Source organism: Myotis yumanensis, unplaced genomic scaffold (assembly GCF_028538775.1).
Source record: "Myotis yumanensis isolate MYYU_CA2020_CCGP unplaced genomic scaffold, mMyoYum1.0.hap1 SCAF_17, whole genome shotgun sequence".
NCBI classification, from domain to species: Eukaryota; Metazoa; Chordata; class Mammalia; order Chiroptera; family Vespertilionidae; genus Myotis; species Myotis yumanensis.
The window spans coordinates 22,145,786-22,166,102 of record NW_027223768.1 but is presented as its reverse complement, the minus strand read 5'-3'; the positions used below and the strand labels follow the sequence as shown (position 1 = coordinate 22,166,102).

The 20,317-nt window shown below is 36.8% G+C and overlaps 1 protein-coding gene across 2 annotated transcripts in view; it reads right to left on the bottom strand.

Annotated features, from left to right (window-relative positions):
* SOAT1 (sterol O-acyltransferase 1) overlaps window positions 1–20,317 on the bottom strand; it is a 50,861-nt gene that overhangs the window by 6,419 nt on the left and 24,125 nt on the right. For both annotated transcript variants that reach the window (XM_070396167.1, XM_070396168.1), the window contains exons 3-12: window positions 17,359–17,417; window positions 8,687–8,835; window positions 7,486–7,545; window positions 5,764–5,871; window positions 4,476–4,758; window positions 3,743–3,821; window positions 3,165–3,246; window positions 2,887–2,932; window positions 2,082–2,211; window positions 276–373 (exon numbers count right to left, since the gene is read on the bottom strand). In XM_070396167.1, coding sequence (XP_070252268.1) covers window positions 276–373; window positions 2,082–2,211; window positions 2,887–2,932; window positions 3,165–3,246; window positions 3,743–3,821; window positions 4,476–4,758; window positions 5,764–5,871; window positions 7,486–7,545; window positions 8,687–8,835; window positions 17,359–17,417 — 1,094 coding nt within the window. The remainder of the gene's footprint in view (window positions 1–275; window positions 374–2,081; window positions 2,212–2,886; window positions 2,933–3,164; window positions 3,247–3,742; window positions 3,822–4,475; window positions 4,759–5,763; window positions 5,872–7,485; window positions 7,546–8,686; window positions 8,836–17,358; window positions 17,418–20,317) is intronic.

Genomic DNA, 20,317 nt, shown 5'->3' with positions numbered 1-20,317 from the left:
GAATGAACAGTCAGCAAAGTCTCATACCACCCTCTAGACACATGCTTTCCTTCTGTAATCACCAACACAGGATCCAGCAGAAGCCATATGTTATGGGACAGGGAGGATATCAGAGGTAGAAGATAAAGCTTTACTAATTACACCGATACCAGAATTTCAGACTTCATACTGGTAAAACTTGTGGGAAAACATTATCTGACAATGTTCATGTTAAAAAGCTAGCAACGAGGACATAATAAATTGTGAAAAGAAAAATGAGTCCACGTATATATTACCTTATAAAACATTCTGTCACCAAAGCGTAACATCTCGGCAAAGGCATTGAGCCAACAGTGCAAAAAGGCAAAAAATGTAAGTAACAGCCCCAGCACACCTGAAAATAAAATTAATAATATTGAGTGTTTTCAAATAGCTCATATACCAAGCAGTTAATTTTGTCAGCACCTGCTTAGCTAGAATTATTTTGTAAAATAAAAATGATTATTCCAGCTTACTCATTCCAGCCTGTTTATAATAGAAAAGCCTCGATACCCAAAGCCCTTTAAAATCTGGCCCTCGTGCATTCCCATAAACCAGTTGTTTAAAACTGGGGGAGAAGTCCCCCACAACCACCACCCGCCAGGAACATGTGACAATTATGAAGATATTTTTGGTTGTCACAACTCAAGGACTGGGTGGGGGGTGTGTGCTATTGGTATCTAGTTGTTAGAGGCCAGAATGGTGCTAAATATCCTACAACACATAAGACAGCCACCCAAAACAAATAATTATCCAGCCTTGAATGTCAATAGTGATAAGGTAAACTTATCTCCAACTCCACTCCCAGTGTCCCACACATCATCCCTACCTGGACTTCGACCATTCTAAAGTAAGTCTATGCCTGTGCACCCATCCCACCACCTAAAGCACCTTTCCACCACTTCTCTGCCAGGCAAAAGCCTATCTATTTCCAACACCCAATGGTAAATGTCATCTCCAGCATGATACAAAGCTCATCAGCCCTTTGTTCATTCTCCTTTTTTAGTATATATTGCTACTATAATGTAAAATACATGCTCACCTCTTTCACTCTTTATTCAAAAATATTTATAGAGCATCTGCTATGGATTAAACAATATGGGAGAGACTGTGACTGGCTGAGTGGCTATAAGATACGATCTTTGATCTCAAGGAATTTGTAGCCCAGTGAACAAGACACTCAAGTATGTAACACATATCCTATTAGAGGAACAGATGAGAGTTTACTGGAGTAACCCTTGAAGAGCAATTAGGGAGGGTTATTAGAAATCTGGGAGGGAGAGAAGGTAGAGACAAGGTGATCATGGAAAATGTTACCAACATTTAATGGGTAGAGAAAAGAAAGAAGTAAAGAAAACTATATATATAATTTGACTCTTCCAGAGAGTGAAGAGTTATGTCTGTTCACTGCTATATTGTCAGCATTTGATATAGTAGGTACTCATATATCTCCAGAAAAAGATAAGTGGAATGAAGCAAGTTAGGAGTCTGAAGTATGGGTAGAAAGACAGGAGAATAAGAAAGAGTGGTAGGGAGATTTCAAAATGTGGTCAACAACAGCCAGTGCTTCATGGAGATCAGAGTAAGGGCGACAGCATCCACTGGATTTAGAATCAGGAAATAACTAATGATTTTAATAAAGTCTATTTCAGTGCCCTGCTTGGATTAGGAGCAAGATTATGGGGAAATGAAGCATAAATATGAATTATCCAGTCAGAGAAAGCAAAACTTGAGTAAAAGCCAGAAGACCAATGGAAAAATTCGGCTGAGACTGAAATATACTTCATTTATGAGACAGATGAAAAGAGGTCAAGATAGGTATAGAAAGCCTAACCAACGGACACAGACAACAGGGGGATAAGGGCATGAGTGGGGGTGGGGGAGGGGCAATGGAGGGATAAGGACACATATGTAATACCTTAATCAATAAAGAAATTTAAAAAAAGATAGGTATAGATATGCAGATGAATTTATAAGTGAAAAGCAGGTAAATCAAAGGTGCAACAGCTTTCTATTTTCCTTGCAACTTTATAAGTGGCCAAATTAACCAGTCCCCATGTTACCTGGCAAGATGGAGTTAAATACACATAGGACCAGAACACGAGCACTGAAGGGCTCCTGCTTGATATTCCGAAACAAGGGGGCACAGAGCCTTTCAAAGACGTAGTACATATAAAATAAGCAGCCAAACACCTGGAACACAACAAAGATAGTCATAAGAATGATGGCTTGGTAAGGAGAGATGGTGATTTTCCTTCAAAAGAAGATACATATGTAACCTCTAATGTTTACATATATATTCCATTTAACACTAATGCATAAGATTGCAAATTATACCCTTCAGAAATTACTCAGACCTAGTTTCTAACATATCTTTTCCCAACCCTTTACCAAAGGGCATTTGTAAAAGATCAGACTCTTGGAACCTGATTTTCCTGCTACATGAACCCATGAAAAAATAATTTGTTTCATAAATGGGTATTTGATTGAAACAAGAATTTAAAATGGGATTTTCTGGGATTTGATTCTGATAAGGGGTTCAGGAGGAGGAGGTAGTGAGGAGTGTCAGGCCCACATATATATCCAAAAAATATAAAAACAGGAGGGGAGGGGGAAATTAATGTAGGTGCTGACTGAAGTAACCAAATGGAATTACTTTATTAATTACAATAAAACAAATTATTTTATTGAAGAAAATTACTTTTGATGTTGGCAAAACAAACACTGTTCACTGTATTGAGAATAATTTCAAAACTTCAGAAAGAGTTCTACAACTCCCAACAGACATAAATTTACAAACACTTTAAATAGATTAAAATCCCCATCTCCCACCAATCACCAAACCTTAGGCAGTGAAAAAAAACTTACCTGTGCAAACTGCATAGCCACATAACCCCACCTTACAGTGGGAGTCCTAAAAAGGAAGCAAAAAATACATTTTCTAAATAAAGTACATCCTGTCAAGAATTACTATGATCTAATAAGACTGCTAGAATCACCTTTGGGGCTCTCTGGGCCAGAGAGAAAATGAAAACTCACTCTGCATTCTCTGTAGCCCTATGGGAGCTGACCCTTGCCCGCCTGTTGTACGTCACTCCTGCCACACTTCAGGTGCTCAGCACACTTGTACTTCATAGTGCCATTACCTGGGGTAGTTGTCCCGGTAGATGAGGGTTGGCGCGAACAAGAAATACAAGTACTGGTTGACTGTGGGTACTGGGACAGTTCCTGAAAAAGGAAAACTCGGCTAGGTCAGGAGCTCTCAGCAGAACTACAAAGGGAAAGTAAGGAAGCATAGGATAGAGAAGAATAAAATGACTTCTCCTTAGCTTATGTTGTTTCTTCCTGATCTCCCAAAATGATGACGTCTTATTCTAATATCAACAGACCAATCCCTCTACACTAAGTTATTCCTGTGACTGAGATGACTTCTAGAGTTTTAAGCAGCAACTCAGAGAGTAATAAGCACACATGGTGTGATGAGTTCAACATTCTATAAAAATTACATAAAGTTACAAGAATCTAATGACCAATGGTTTTAAATTGCAGGTACCAAGACAAAACAGAAACAATCAGGAAATAGTGAGATAGTCTTCCAAATCAATGTGGAGGCTACATAATGAAAATCAAACATAATGGCTGCAGAATGTAATGTGCCAGCCCCCTAAATACCAAAGGATGAAATACCCTCTGAATAGTCCTATGATGTAATAGAATTACATACTTGATTTCTCCTTAGCTGAAGTCAATACCCGAGGCACATTCTCTCTGACAAATGAATGGACCTTCATTATCATACGAATCTAAAAAAGGTGGGAGGAAAAGATAAATTTTTTCACATATAGAATGTATTAATTTTGCATATACCAACTCAAATTCACTTTTATGGAATAAAGCAAATTAAAAACAACCTCTAAAGAAAGGCATATTCTTTTGCAACTAAAAGCTCCGTATTACAAAAGTCTATCAAAGAAAGGCTCCTGACATGGTCCTTTCCATTAGTCAAACAGAGCAGTATGGACACCCAATATATGAAAATCGGAAGGTTTTATGGGCAAAATAAATCCATTCTTTAGATGGAAAGAGCTAGATGACAAAATAATGAATCTGACATTTCAAAAGTGGGGATTTTAATTACAAAAACATTTTATGGTATAGATGACTACTACAAAAAGTATTCAAGAACAAAATCTGCACTGATCCAGAACAGTTCAATATGATTTATTTCAATTATTAAGCATCAGAGAACACTGAAGTTAAAGTAAGTTTTATGAGATGAGATGATCTAGTTTAACAGTTTAATTTTAGATGAGAGCATAAAGAACCAGTTATAAAAATTTATCCAAAAATAACAGAATATCAGTATTATATTGTTATAATAATATTATTATTATTGTTGTTCCAATCATTATTTTAACTGAGCACAGCACTGTACTGAGCAACACTCAAAACCTTACCTGTTCAAAGATAACAATGCACCGGGAAGCTGGTGGCAGTGTATATGCTAATACAGCATATGTTGGTCCACAACCTAGAATTCCAATCTGGAAGACCATGAGAAGCAAGCCATGGAAGAAAGAATGGATCACTGGATGAGAACTCTTGCTGTAGCCTCTGGCCCAGTGTTGAAAGAGGAAGTAGGGAACTGAAAGTGTACTCAAGAACATGGCGCACCATGTGCATATAACAACAGGAAGCTGGCCAAAAGCATAATATATGAGATTGAACTCAAGCACCAGCCTGGGGAGAAAAAGCACAGAGAAAAGACACAAAAGCACATTTTTAAAAATATGCATTGATTCACAGAATTCAAAACTTTCAGACCCCAAACTCTCAGCTTTAGGAAACACAGCAACATTAACGCATTGAAGTCATTGAAGTTGGGCTATAGAACTGCTTCTAAGACTGCTTCACAATATATTTCAATAACAAAGTTTCTAAAAGCCCTAAGATAATACAGTCTTTAAACATAAAATACCTAATATAACTTAAAATAGTAAGACTTTGAACTTCTCAAAAGTTAGATTCTTAATTGATACATTTTAAACTCTAAAATATTCTATGGCAAAGTCCATATTTAAAGAATTCAAATAGCAATCACTGTTATGTACAAAAGATGATTTTTCAGAAGGAAATAAATATAAATAAAACAATCTAGGGAGGGTGGGAGAGGCCGGGGAAAAAGTCAGTGGGGGGAAAAGGAGGCATATGTGATACTATATGTAATACTTTAAACAATAAAGAATTTTAAACAATAAAAAATAAACAAAAAATCTATTAATATATCATCTCAAAATTTAATTTTCTAATAAAGCATATAATTCAATGTATGATTACTGCACTGTCATTTTTAAAGTTACAATTTGATTTTTATATTAAAAATATGTTTTTCAAATGTGAAATTCCAATAAGCTACTTATTTTTAGTACTAACCTGAAATGCATACCATAACAGAAAAACTGATAAATCATATATACAAAATTCTCCCATTTAGGAAAATTACCTAGAAACTACCAATTATAGTCTATTTAAATAGACCATTTAGAAAAATAAAAGTAATGAAATTTCTAATCTTCTTAGTTGTATTGTACTTTTTAAGAGAGCAGAAATCTCAACCTCGAATCAGCTACTTTGGAATTTTCTGAAGCAAATTTAACCAAATCACCCTCTACCAAAATTTACATACAATGAAAACTCCCAACATCCTATGAGCCAATTAGCCAACCATCCTTTTTCTTGTCTTACCTTCCTTCGTCAATGTAATCTACCACAAGTGTGCTGAGGATAAAGAGAATGAGGAGGGCAATAAACATGTGATATATTGTTCTGATGTGGTCCACCTCGAACAGCTCACTGTAAATGTAGTTCAAACAAATAAAATGAATAAACTATATCCGATTTTAAAATGTCATATATTAAAGACTTTAAAGCAGTCCAGAAATACTTAATCCACCCTCCAAAATGATCTCAAACAGTAATCACAGAATATTAAACCTGAAGTAGAGACAGTAAGTGGCATGACCAAAGTAAAAATTATTGGAAGAGCTTAGGACAAGGCTCTTTCTGATAAGATAATAGTGCTTCCTAGAAAACAACATGGATATCAAACAGTTAGAACAAATGGTGTGCATTCTTGAAAACCTACAGAGGTGACTGTCTTCTAATGTAGGCAAAAGGTCATTCACTGAAAACAGGGAACACAGAAGCTATTTCAAAGGCTAAAAACTTTTTCAAAACATCCTAGTCTTACAGTCCACTCTCTACTCGGGTTACTTTTCTTTTAAAACACACCAATTGCTTTCTAGATGACTTTTTCTAACTAAGGACTTTTTATATTTGATTAAAACAAGTGTTTTAGCTTTGTTTATGGAAAGATGTATGCTAATCTCCTAACTTTTTGAGGCATCTAAAATACTATTAAATGTCTGGGTTAAGGAGCTTCAATTCTAATAAAACCCACCTGAGCCATAAAACATGTATTTTGTTTCCTTGATTTAAAAATGTGTATTTTAATTTTGTTTATTTTTCATATATAGAATACTATCACTAAAATCTTAATTATAATGTTCAAAATATTTGCTTTAATTTCTCTTTACATGGAAAGCCTGCATTTCCCCCAGATAGAGATTTTAAAAGATAAATCTCTTCAAACAACATAACACTGAAGTGGTACTCTACATTAGATATTTAGAAAACTTTGGCCTTCTAATCAAAATGAAGTAATACGGATCAATTTGGCACATAGAAAATATATTTTGATAAGCATATGATGCATTTTTAAAAGAAAAGCACATCCATACCTAAGGTTCACCAGTCCAACTATTTCAGGTGACCTATACTAGTGCAGGTTAAATTACAGAAGTATTCTAATGAATGAGTGAATGAATGAATGAATGATCTCCGAGAACATTACAAAAGAAATATTAATTACATACTCAAAGTGCACCTTTACTTTTCAGTTCACAAATGATGTCACCAATTAATTTACCTTGCCTGATGTGTGTGTTTTTTCATAAGATCCACACAATAAGGGTTTTAAAATAAGTATATCTGAGAAATCTATCATGTGTTTAATCTGGATAGCCAAAGAAGAGATTAAAAAATTATATACCAAAAAGGCAGCAACACCAAAACTCTCTTGAAGTAGTTTCCCTAAATAGAAAACTCTATCCTAGCTCTTTGGGTAACCAGTTCTCTGCAGCACAAATTGAAGGAATTTATCAAAGACAGATAACCATTCTGATTTCTAGCTCCTCCTTTGAAACTAGATGCAGAGCCAGGGGATCAGAAAGAAAGAGCAAGACACAGCAAATGTACAAAGAGCAGTATCAAAACAAACGATTTGTATGAATATAGAACAAACTCTTTAAACATTCATAGATTAAGCAGTGATTCCAACAATCAGAATAGTTGTGTTTATTTTTTTTATTTAAACTTATAATTAACAAAAGCACTTAAAATACTTACTCTAAGAGAGATCGCCTTATAACAAAAATCTTTCCATGTTCTGGAGGTGCTCTCAGGTCTCTGGGAAAGAGCAAAAAGTATAACAAAATGTAAGTACTTCAAGTATTTTAAGAAATTTAAGCCTAAGAATAAGAGGAAGATTACCAACTACAGCAAGTAAAATTAATTAACTGCCATCTCACTAGGACCCAGGTCCTGGGAGTCGGAGTTTATGCATGTTGTCTCATATACTGCTTCTGAGCAGTGCTATGAGGCAAATACACGCCTATCTGGTTAGGGAGGAAGGGGAGTTAGGCACACCTCACTAAGGCAGCACTAGTTCCTGACACCACACAGACAACCACTCTTCCTTCTCCTAAACATCCCTAAGGTCACAGACAGGCCCCCAGCCATCCTTACTCCAGTTCACTATTGTTACTGGTCTGTTCTTGAAGATGCACTGTTATATACGATGTCCTCTGTAATGTCAAAGGACTTCCGACAATCCCCAACAGCCTCCTGATCTTAAAGGCTGCCCCAGTTATTAAAATCTGTTAACATCTAGCATGATCATCTTCTTCAGGGCTTTCTGCAGTACCGTCGGCACTTCCGTTAACTATTACTGGTTCAACCTGTCCTTCAGAAAAGGAGGGACTGACAGAGACCACAGAGGAAAAACCAAGGAAAGCACAGAATGGCAAATTAGCGCACACTGGCCTTTGAGAGCCTTCCCTCCATGCTCTGGATGACCGACCGATTAGAAAAATAGATACCAATGCACTGTACTTAATAACAAGTATCGCAGAGAATACAAGAGAGAGGCAGTGTAACCAAGGGGCGAAGAGCATGGACTCTGGGTTCAAATCCTCGCTGAGGAATCCCGGACAACAATTAACTGCTTGCTCTGTGCTGCAGTTTCCTCATCTGTACTAAGCAGATAATTATACTACCTACCCATAGGGTCAGTGTTTGGTTTCAATGAAAAGCACTCAAGTGTCAGTGTCAGTACAGTTGTAAATGAATTATGCACATTTGTTATAAGCCACTTAAGATGGAAGAACCCACCCTTCCAGTGGTTAAATAATATGCCCAGAGCCACACACAGCTAACGAAAAGTGGTGCCAGGTGTGCATCCAGGCATTTTTACCACAGTCCACACTGTAACCACTGAGCTACACTGGAGCAGATGTCTGCATTACAAGAACCTAATACTCATACTTACTTAGCTCTATGGTTGTTCACTCCTCCAAGAACAGAAAAGGATGTGAGCGCACACCCACCACTGTCTAATGAGACTGACTTTTCAATGAGATTGGTCACAAAATCATCAAAGTGAGTGCCAACTTCCTTCATAAAATATGGCTTCAATTCCTACAATTTTAAAACAAATAAAGGAAAACATTAGAACACATGCTTATGGGATACTAACATTTTTCTAAAGTGTTCTCTTAAACAGAGCTGGATCAAAGAAATCCATTTTAAGTGACTTCACAGGAATAAAAGCAGAAAAATGATTTCTATAGCTGACCTGTAGTTTCAGAAATGGCTACAAAAACAAACAAACATAATTCATGTCTTTAAAAAAATTTATACCATTTTAAGCATAAATCAAGATAATCTTCTACTAAATTAACTATAAATAATAAAAACAAAATAACAGAAATGATAAAAATGACATTGATTAAGGTATTACATATGTGTCCTTATCCCCTCATTGCCCCCCCACCTCCACACTCATGCCCTCACCCCTCTGGTGTCTGTGTCCATTGGTTGATCTCTCCCCCTTACCTCCACCCTCCCCTACCTTCCTTCTGAGGTTTGACTTCAAATTTTTATCTTGAAAACAACAATAAAGATCAGTATTATAAAATTTTAAGTCCCCTTTCTTCTCAAGCAACCCCTACATCCAAGTACCTGCTATTTATATTTTAGATCATGTCACTTCTGTACATTACAGACATTTATATGACAATATTTATTCCTAACTCCATAGTTATATGTTTACCTAACCCTAACACATATTTTTGTAATGTAAAATTGTTACACATTTTGGTCCAGACTATTTTTAACATCCAGTTTTTGAAAAGTATGAAACAAACAAATATTTCTTCAGATTATAATAGGTCACCTACTGTGAATGCTCAAATTAAAATATCAGTATTTTTAAACTGGCAGGACCCATCTACATAAAAGTAAACAAAGTGTTATTTTCTAATTCTTCAATTTAAAAAACACTCTTTCCTTTAATTAAATTATTTAGACTAAACCTAAAATATCTGAAGTAGCATTTTCCAGGTTCTAGAGTTTGACCATGTCCTTTATAAAAGTAAAGTAAAGATGTCCGGCCAGTGTCGCTCAGTGGCTGAGCATCAACCTATAAACCAGGAGGTCACGGTTTGATCCCTGGTCAGGACACATGCCCGGGTTTCGGGCTCGATCCCCAGTAGGGGGCGTGCAGGAGGCAGCCAATCAACGATTCTCTCTCATCATTGATGTTTCTATCTCTCTCTCCCTCTCCCTTCCTCTCCGAAATCAAAAATATATATATTTTTTTTTTTTAAAAAGTAAAGATATCAGTGTACCAATGGAACTACATATGAAGGCTTTTTAAACTGTCTCCCACCGTTCCCAAATGCCTCGTGGGGCCCAAGTAGTGAGACTACACTAAGATGTCACCTTTCACAAGACAGCTGATGGAGATGGGAAGTACAGTACACAGAAGAGTGTGGCCAGAGCAATATAACCATCAATGAAGACTCAAAGAATATATAATAGTCCAGCAAACAAAGAAACAAGGATGAGACGATTAGAAATGTCTTTTTAAGCTGGAACTCTGATGAAGCAATAGGACTTAATTTTAAGTGAAAAGTGGCAGAAGACAGTGTGATAAAAAGCAGAGAAATAGGAAAGTATAAGCCAAAACAGAAAATATCAATGATGTAGGCTGATTTTAAGGACAAAAGATAAAAGTATGCTCCCTGGAAGAAAAAATAGTTTTTATAAAATTATTTTTCCATATTAAGGTTATCTAATAAGTACTTTATTTGTTCCTTTTGCTTGTTCCATTTCAATTAAATGTCCATCTTCATTTTGAAATTTTTCAATAGGATGTTTCCCTGACCAAAAAGAAACAATGCCCCCTCCCACCAAAATGACATGAAGAAAAAAAGTTCTTTTCTCGCTTAATTTCTAGAATTGGACCAGTTAACAAATAGAGGGGATTTTTTTTTTTCAACTACAAAAATGTCCCATGTAGAAATACACTAAAAGGGAAAGAATTCATTTATTCCACTAAGTTCTGGGTACGGGGTACTGTTCTGGGCTCTGGAGATAAACAAAACAATAAACAAAATCTAGACCCTGTGCTCATGGAAATTACAGGACATATAGTATGTATGCCAGATGGTGTGATGCAAAGAAATAAAGCAGAGGGGTGGTGGTGGTGGGGGTCTTATTTTTCATAGAGAAATCAGGGAAAGCCTAAAGATTAGATAACATATGAGAAGACTTGAAAGTTTAAAGGGCAAAAGTTAGTCGATATCTGTGGAAAAATACTAGGCAGAGCCCTGGCCAGTGTGGCTCAGTTGGTTGGACATCCTGTGCACTAAAAGGTTGCTCGCTGGATTCCCAGTCAGGGCACATGCCCTAGTTGCAAGCTCGGTCCCCAGTTTTCTTTCTCTCTCTCTCTCTCCCCCCCCACTCCCTCCCTCCCCTTTTCCTTCTTTTCTTTTTAAAAAGCAACAATCTATTTAAAATATATATATATATATATTATTGATTTCAGAGAGGAAGGAAGAGGGAGAGAGAGAGAGAAATATCAATGATGAGAGAGAATCATTGATCGGCTGCCTCGTGCACACCCGCTACTGGGGATCGAGCCCGAAGCCTGGGCATGTGCCCTTGACCAGAATCGAACCTGGGACTCTTCAGTCCGCAGACTGATGCTCTATCCACTGAGCCAAACCGGCTAGGGCTACTGTTTTTGTTGTGTGTTTTTTTTAATATAAAAAGCCCTGAAGCAGGAACACCCTTGGCATGTTCCATAAATAGCAAGAAGCAGTACTTAAGCAAAAGAGTGATAAGAAGTGAAGTCAGGAGAGAAGGGGGGAGGGTAGAAGGGGGTCTAAACCATGTAAGGTCTTAACACTTTACCCCTGACTCACATCAATCTGTCTATTGATATTTACTCAGCTTTACCCTTTATTCATATCAATCAGCCCACTGATATTTTACTCAACAGTAAAAAAGGAGCCTGGAATCTTGAGAAAGGCAAGCTATTTCTTTCAGCAGGCTTCCTCATACTTTGGAACTAGTCTCTTTTCCCATTTTAAGTATTGGGTTAAGTAGACCATAGCATGAAAAAAAACACCATAATGAATGTTCTGTAAGTGTCAGTACAAACTGCTAAAATCAGGTCCTATTCCACCCAACTCAAGTTGAATAGAGTAGTCAACTCCTTACGGCACAAGGTCTTGTGCCTTATTTACTAGTTGCCCACAAATAAGCCTTTACCATACATTTCAAAGCACATGAAACTTCAAGTCACGTAGTAAGAAAACCTACAGCAATCTCCTTATCCTCATCCTTCTTGTCAATTGTACCCTTTTCTTTTCTCTTTCCTCCTATTCCCTCCCTTTCCCCTCATACTCTAGAACTCGCACCTTTTCTTCTTTTACAGTCATCCGATGAATAAGGGTATCCCTGGTTATCCCAACTCACTTTCTGAACTCAGGGACCAAACAGATTTGGATAACAAGGACGGCTTCTATTATTCAGCACCTATGGTGGTGAACAAGATACACACAGCCTGCTCTTACACAGCTCACTGTCTATATCAATGAAGACATAAATAGTTAATGGAGTAGTGAATGCCACAAAGAACAGTTCAGAGGGATAAGAGAACCAAATAAGAGATAAAAATAAAAATCACAGGCATCTCAATAGCATGAGGGCTAGTAGAGGGTCGAAACAAGTGTTAGGTCTCCTTGTAACTTTCAGAAACTCTGACTCCAACCTCTGACTTATCAGAACACTGCTTGGGTATGCTGAGCTAAAAAAGTTCCTATTTTAATATTAATTCATGTCTTTTATTCCTGAAGTAAAATTTATATGTGAGTAGCACATAAATCTATACTTGAGCTAGTAAAGCAAAAGATGTCTTTAGTGCTAATAATAAAGTAGTAAAAAAGGTATGAACTTTCAGCCAGGGAGACCTGAGTTTGGATTCTACCTCCACCATTTGTTTTGTACCTCAGGCAAGCTATTTCACTTTCCTGAGCAAAACTGAGAAAAATACCATCTAACTTGCTAAACTGTTGTGTGAGCTTTTTAAAAAGCCCAAAACAAAAACAAACAAACAAAAACATGCAAAAGTGCACAGCGCAGTTCCTGACATAGTTATCACTCTGTAGGTATGTGTAGCTCCAACCCCTTCCCACTTAGTCAGAGCTAGCCTCTTAAGATAGAAACAAAACAATGCACAATAAAAACTGCAAGTAAGCCAATTCTGTCATTTCGGGCTATTACTATTAAAAGGTAGCTATTTAAATCCACCACATTTCAATGCCTTCCTTCTCTGAGGAACTACAGTTGATAGAAGCTGCTGCTAGTGGGAGACAAGGAAGAACGCTTCCATGACACCATTAAATTTCTTTGGCCTCCTCCTTTCATCTATCAAATACAGTGCTGGTGAGAATAAAGAGGGAATACAGAAAAACACAGTAGAAGAAACGCTCCACTCTGCCTTCTTCTGAGCCTTCCAGTAGCATGGAACCGGCTTCAATTAGAACTCGAGAATGTGATCACAGTAAGTCTAAGTAATGTCTAATATCAGTAACCTGGAAAGGAAGCTGAAAGTAACAGGCTTTCTACTTTGCTTTTCTCCCCAATCTCATCTCTACTAATATTAATTTCACCCAACCCATGGACTGTCTCATCATGACAGCAGATGGACAGAAGAACAATGGAAGATAATAGGCAGTTAACTAGAAACTAGAAAAGCAGGTGCATAGGTAATTTATTAAATAGAATCACTGTATTTTAGAGCTCAAAGAAACCTCATTTTTTAAAATAAGCAGCGGAAGTGCACAACTTAAGATTCTAAGAATGGGAACAACCACTTCGAGGCAAAGAACTTCTGGTTGGAACACACAGTGAAGGCACAGACGCACGAGTGACCAGAGATGAACACAGACAAACAGGGTCTAGGGACTAGGTCACTTAAGCCTTTTTAAGAATTTTCAATGCATCCTAAGGACAACTGGAAACCAATGTTTTAAGCATACAGCTATACACATAAAGATAACTCTCCTAAAAGGGTTCCAAACAGAGGTTATTTTGGAACAAGTCTTTAAATGGAAAAAAAGCAGGGGCATTTATGGATAGATAAAAATAACCCTTTCAAAGGCACAGGGGCATAATTTTTTTTTTTTTTTTTAAGTAAGTTGAGAGAAAGAAATACACAGTAAAAATGTATACTCTGGCCCTGGCTGGGTGGCTCAGTTCGTTGGAGCATCACCCTTTACACAAAAAAAGGTTGTGGGTTTGACCCCTGGTTAGGGTATGTACAGGAGACAACCAATTGATATTTCTCTCTCACATTGATGTTTCTCTCTCTCCCCCACCCTCTAAAATCAATTTTTTCCTACGAGAAATAGACTGGCACTATCCAAAAACCTCTTTTTAAAAGAGGTTCCTTGAACAAGTGACAAACCATGAAGGGAAGTCCTCATCTGCAGACATGACATCTGCATCTTACTCATTACAGTTTGCTCTTTTAGTGGTTGGGCAATCGCATGAGGTAATGATGTGAAAAACAATAGTACTTGAAATGCTATATAAGAAGCAAATGAAATATGTTGCAACAAATATATATTTTTAAGAAGTAGAAAAAGGAAGTAATTTTTCATCCGTTCAATTTTCATATTATACTAACATTCCCTCTATAAAATTGTGTACATTAATAAAAGTTCTACAAATATTGATAGTGAAGACACTTCCTTTACCCTTCTCAACATAATCACTTTTCTCTGGAACCTGTGCTCAAGGTGAGAACAGTCATCCAGGGTCCAGGCCAGAGCTGTACTATATGGGTCCCGCCCTTCTCGCCAAAATCCAATTCTCTCATAAATCTGAAACTCTGAGCTTGGAGAGAGTGACTGGAAATCTCATTAACTGAAAAATTCAGGAATATCTCAATTAAAAATCCTTAAAATCATTTCCCTTTCCAAAGCCTGGATGTCCAACTTCTCCCAAGATTCTACAAGATACATTAATATCAAATATGCTTAAATTTAAGCCAAAGTAATTTTGTTATTTACAACCAAAAGGAAATAACACAATGTTAAAACAAAGCTAATTCATCTATTAACATAAGTTGGTTGGGACTTAAATCATTTGAATTTCCCTTGAACTGTTCCAAGGTCTTTCAAGTTTTGTTACAACACAATTCTAAGGATTTCACAAGGTCATGGCTCAGGGTTACACAATGTTGCATAACGCCAATAGCACCATATTTTTTTTAATTAAGTACTTAACATTTTTTATAAAAGTATTTAGATCTAGAAATGGTCTTCAGAGATTCAATCAGTTGAACCCACTAGTTTCAACCCATTAATGTCATAACCTGTTTCATTCTTCTTCCCTTCAGACTAAAAAGCTCAGTACTTGACAATCTTCTTCACTGCTTTCCTTACTATGAACTCCTCTATGTCTATATATAAATTTTCAGGATTTTTGTAGGTTGCCAGTTTTAGCAACTACAAATATAGGAACACCCAGTTCAATTTGATGAGCAGCAAATAAACTTTCCAGTCTGTCTCAAACACTGCATGATGACTAGAAAACTACTTGTTGTTTAACTGAAATTCAAATTTAATTAGGCAGACCGTATTTTATCTAACAACTCTAGTTTTGTGGAGCTGAAAGAGTTGCCCAATAAGATCTACAGACTACCCCTTCCCTTTACAACAGGAAATAGTGAATTAGGAGCTGAAGTTTAAGTTAGCTATACAATTATGATACAGAATGTTACTGCTAAAGGGGACCTCAGAGACAGCTAGTCCAATAGTCTCACTTTAGAGATTAGGGAAAATTGTCCAATAAAGATGAGTGACAACTGGGTTGCCAGGAGAACCAACCTTGTGATTAGAGGTTTGGAACTTTCAGTCCCATCACTACCTCCATAAAAACTCAGGAAGCCAGCGTGTGAGCCCTACATGCTAGGGAACCAGAATGCTTCCACCTGCCAGGCCCCAGCACCCTAAGGACAGATATTCCTTTGTTCAGGACCTTGCCCCGTATCTCTTCATCTGGCCGTTGATTCTTATCTTTTGTAATGAATTGGTAATCTAGTAGTAAACCGGTTTTCCTGCGTTCTGTCCCTCCTTCTAGCAAATTTATCAGACCCAGGGAACCTCTGATTTATAGCCAGTGGGTCAGAAGTACAGGGGACAACCTGGACTTGAGACTGGCATTCTGAGTTGCAGGGGAGGTTTGGAACTTCCAATCCATAGCCAGATGTCAGAAGCACAAGTAACCTGGGCTTGCTTCCAGCATCTGGGAGGGCAGTCTTGTGGGACTGAGTCCTTTACCTGCAGAATTTGACTTTTAACTCCAGGTAGACAGTATCAGAATTTAGTTGAATTCTTGAGACACCCTTGCTGGCATCCAAGAAGTGCTTGTTAGCGTGGAGGGAACCTACACCCCCATGTTAGAACTGGGTCCAAGAACCCCATATAAGTATAATGCTAAAAAATAAAAATGTCTAAATTTGTTATTCTAAATAAGTGCATATGTACATGCATGCATATGTAACTAAATTAATAGATAAGAACAGGGCTATTTCATCTATAGCAGGGGTGGGCAAACTTTTTGACTCGAGGGCCACAATGGGTTCTTAAACTGGACCGGAGGGCTGGAACAAAAGCATGGATGGAGTGTTTGTGTGAACTAATATAAATTCAAAGTAAACATCATTACATAAAAGGGTACGGTCTTTTTTTTTTTTTTATTCATTTCAAACGGGCCGGATCCGGCCCACGGGCCGTAGTTTGCCCACGGCTGATCTATAGCATTGGATATTTAGATATTCATGTTGGCCAATAAATTTTTAAAGTAATCTCAGAAAAAAGGGAGGCTGCCTTGAAGTCAACTTACATTCAAGCATACACAGTATTTTTTAAAATTGTTCTTTGTCCTCCAGAATTCCCTGAGGGAACTGCTCAATTCTGATTTACAGACTGCTTGCCCAGCTTGAAATGGCTCCACGTGGTTGTTTTTGAGTTGATATTTTCCCTACATTCCTAACAGGGAATCTGCTTCTGGATTCAGATGGATCATTTACTGGAAGCCTGTGATTTCTATGAACCTTGCTACTTTCACAAAATACCTACACAGACAGTCATCTAGAAATTCAACTTGAACATGCTTCACTAAAACCAGGTTTTGCTGGTCAAAGTCAGAAAAATGACAGTGACAGATGGGATAGAAAAGAGCAACCTGGTTCTTATATAGGATGACAAGGCAGGAGACCTTATGCTCCTGCTCCACAGAAGGACAGACAATGTCAACTGATAAGAAAGGTAAATAATTCTTTAAAGACTTTATCATTAAAATTTTACTAAACAAAACTCTTTACCCTAACACTCTACTTTTTTTTTTTTTCAGAGAGGAAGGAAGAGTGAGAGTGAGATAGAAACATCAATGATGAGAGAGAATCATTGACTGGCTGCCTCCTGCAGGCCCCCTAATGGGGATCAAGCCTGTAACCTGGGCATATGCCCTTGACGGGAATCAAACCTAGGACCCTTCAGCCCGCAGGCTGGTCTATCCACTGAGCAAAACCAGCCAGGGCACACCCTACATTTTTGTTTCTGGAAGAGGGAGTTAACTTACCTCTGCCTCAGCTGTCAACTGTTTCTTCTTTGCAATTAACTCTTTTATGTCAACCCGGCCTAAGGGGGGAAAAAAAGTAGCTTTTAAGTTGATAGATACCAGCACAATTTTTTTTTACCAGCACTACTTAAATCATGAAGTTGAAAACCAAACAAACAGAAAGGATGACTGTAAACTACAGTACTACCACAAAACATGACAGCTCTTGAAAATGAATCACAAGTAATATAAACAGAAGGAAATTTATACATAAAAATGCTAAGTAGAAAAAACAAAACTACTATATATATATATACACACGGTAATTACAACTATATATTAATCATATAATGCAATAAGATACAATTCTGACAGCATGAGAAATTAGATTCTCTGAATGGATCCTGCAACTGTGACTAATAAAATGTACAAACAGCCCTAGCCAGTTTTGCTCAGTGGATAGAGCATCGGCCTGCGGACTCGGGGGGTCCCAGGTTCGGTTCCAGTCAAGGGCATGTACCTTGGTTGCGGGCACATCCCCAGTAGGGAGTGTGCAAAAGGCAGCTGATCGATGTTTCTAACTCTCTATCCCTTTCCCTTCCTCTCTGTAAAAAATCAATAAAATATATTTTAAAAAATGCATAAACAACATTTAAAAGTATATATATATATACACACACACACACACATACATATATACATATATATATATACACACACACACACATATATATTTTTTAAGCTCTCGTTAAAATTTGTTTGAGTAATTCTTGAAGAAATCATAGAATGGCTTTGCTTTCAGCTCTGCTGGGTCCCCAGCTGCACTGCACCGTTTCCAGGACTGGTTCAAGGAAATCTGGATTCTAGAAACCAAGGGCTATAACTCCACACAAATAAAGCTTTCTACCACATCTCATCCTCCCGTGGGGGCCTCTGGAAATTCCTATTCCAGCAGCGTCCCAAGAACCCTACTCCCACTAGCAACAAAGAAATTCCACCCATGCAATTCTCTGATGACACTAGCAAAGTGGTTCACACTTCCCATCTTCACTTTCTCACTAGCTATTCATTCCCAACCTATTTCCGCAACTCTTCTCCTTCAGGGGTTACTATGGAGCCCAAATTTCTAAATCTTCATCCTCATTAAACCTGCTACAAATGCTAACATTTATGAACTATTTATCATGCATCATCTCATTTATTCTTTACAACAACCCAGTAGAGAAGCAAAAGAGTTGGTTTCATATCTTTTTTAAAAAATGAAGAAACTAAGAATCAAAGAAATTAAACAACTTGACCACAAGTCACATGGCCAGTAAGTAACTGAGCAAAGAAGTAAAACTAGGGGTCTCTGTGCCCTAGTCATGCATTGTGCATCATAAAAGAGTTAAAAATAAAAACAATCAAGGCCTGTAGTGACTAAATTCCTAAAGATGACTAAAGAGTACTAAGCAGTGACTAATAACCATTTCTTCATTTCAGTTAGTTTAACAAACATATTCTTTGTCTCCTTGTAGCAAGTACAGAATTAGTTAGTGCGTAGGCACTAACAGGTTTTTATTGCCTAGCAGTTCAAACTCATTTTAAAATCCTAATCATTTTCTTAAAAACTCTCAATAAGTATGCCTTAGAACAGCGATTTTTAACCAGTGTGCTGCAAGAATTTCTAAAACATTCAATACCTGACTATTTAGTCAGAGGTACTGACCTCTTTTCCCTTAAATTGTCAAATTAAAAAAACAAACAAAAAAACAACAGCCAACACAACAGTAACCATCCAGTGTGAATGAATAAAAATTATATCTATTTTTTGTCAGATCAGCAAAAAATACATTTTTGGTGTGCTGCAGAATTTTAGTAATTACTGAATTTGTGCTGTGGTATGAAAAACGTTGAAAATTGCTGCCTTAGAAGAAGGTCATCCCAGACTCGCCTTGCCCTCCAGAGATATCAGTCATCTAAGAGTCACATGAGAGTATGTTTATGTCCAGATAAAGAACTACTGGATTTAGAACTATTCCTTGAAAGATATTTATCTATCTTTAAAACAAAAAAGGAAGATAAAATGGTTCTAGTCTATCACCTTTTATTGCTCCACTGACCTCAAAAACCTTCTAAAAATCTCAACTAATCACATGTCTGCATGGCCATAAAGAAATGGATTCTGAACTAGAAACAGGGTCAGTATACAAATATTCATACAGAAAAGAAGAGTTAATAGATAATATTGAAACAACTTAGCTATCCATTTTTAAAAACTATATTAGAGATCTCTAACACTTATTAAAAATGAATTTCAAATGGATCAAATATTTGAATCTGAAAAACACTAAGTAAAAAATTTGTCTTCCTTTTTCATAATCTTAGATGATGTATAACATGACAAGAAATCTAAAAGCAATAAAATATGTGATTAATAAAAACTAAATGTGGCAAGGCACACCATAAGCAAAGTCAAAAAACATATAGCAAGCTAAAAAATATTCACAGTACATAATAATCAGAGGATTAATTTCCTTAGTAGAGAAGAGCTCTTTAAAAAAAAAGAAAAGAAAAATAATAGCCACCAGATAGGGAACAAAAATGGGCAAAGGACATGAACAGAGCTTTTAAAGAAAGAAATATATAGTCAATAAGTATATTTTAAAAGTTCTCTACCTCACTTATAATTTATGAGGACAAATTTATGCTATGTGTTTTACTCCCATCAAATTGCAAGTTTAAAAAAAGATTGGTGAAGACACATTGGCAAGAGTATGGGGCAATAATATAGATGGGAATGTAAACCGGTGTAACATTTTGAGAAGTAAATTTAGTAATATCTTAATTTTAAATGCAAAAACTCTTTGACTCAGCAATTTCACTTTTAAGAATGTATCCTACAAGTACACTAGCACAAGCAATGATACTGTTTCAAGGATATTCTGTATAGCACTATTATAATACTGAAACCCTGGAAATAACTTAAATGCCCATCCAT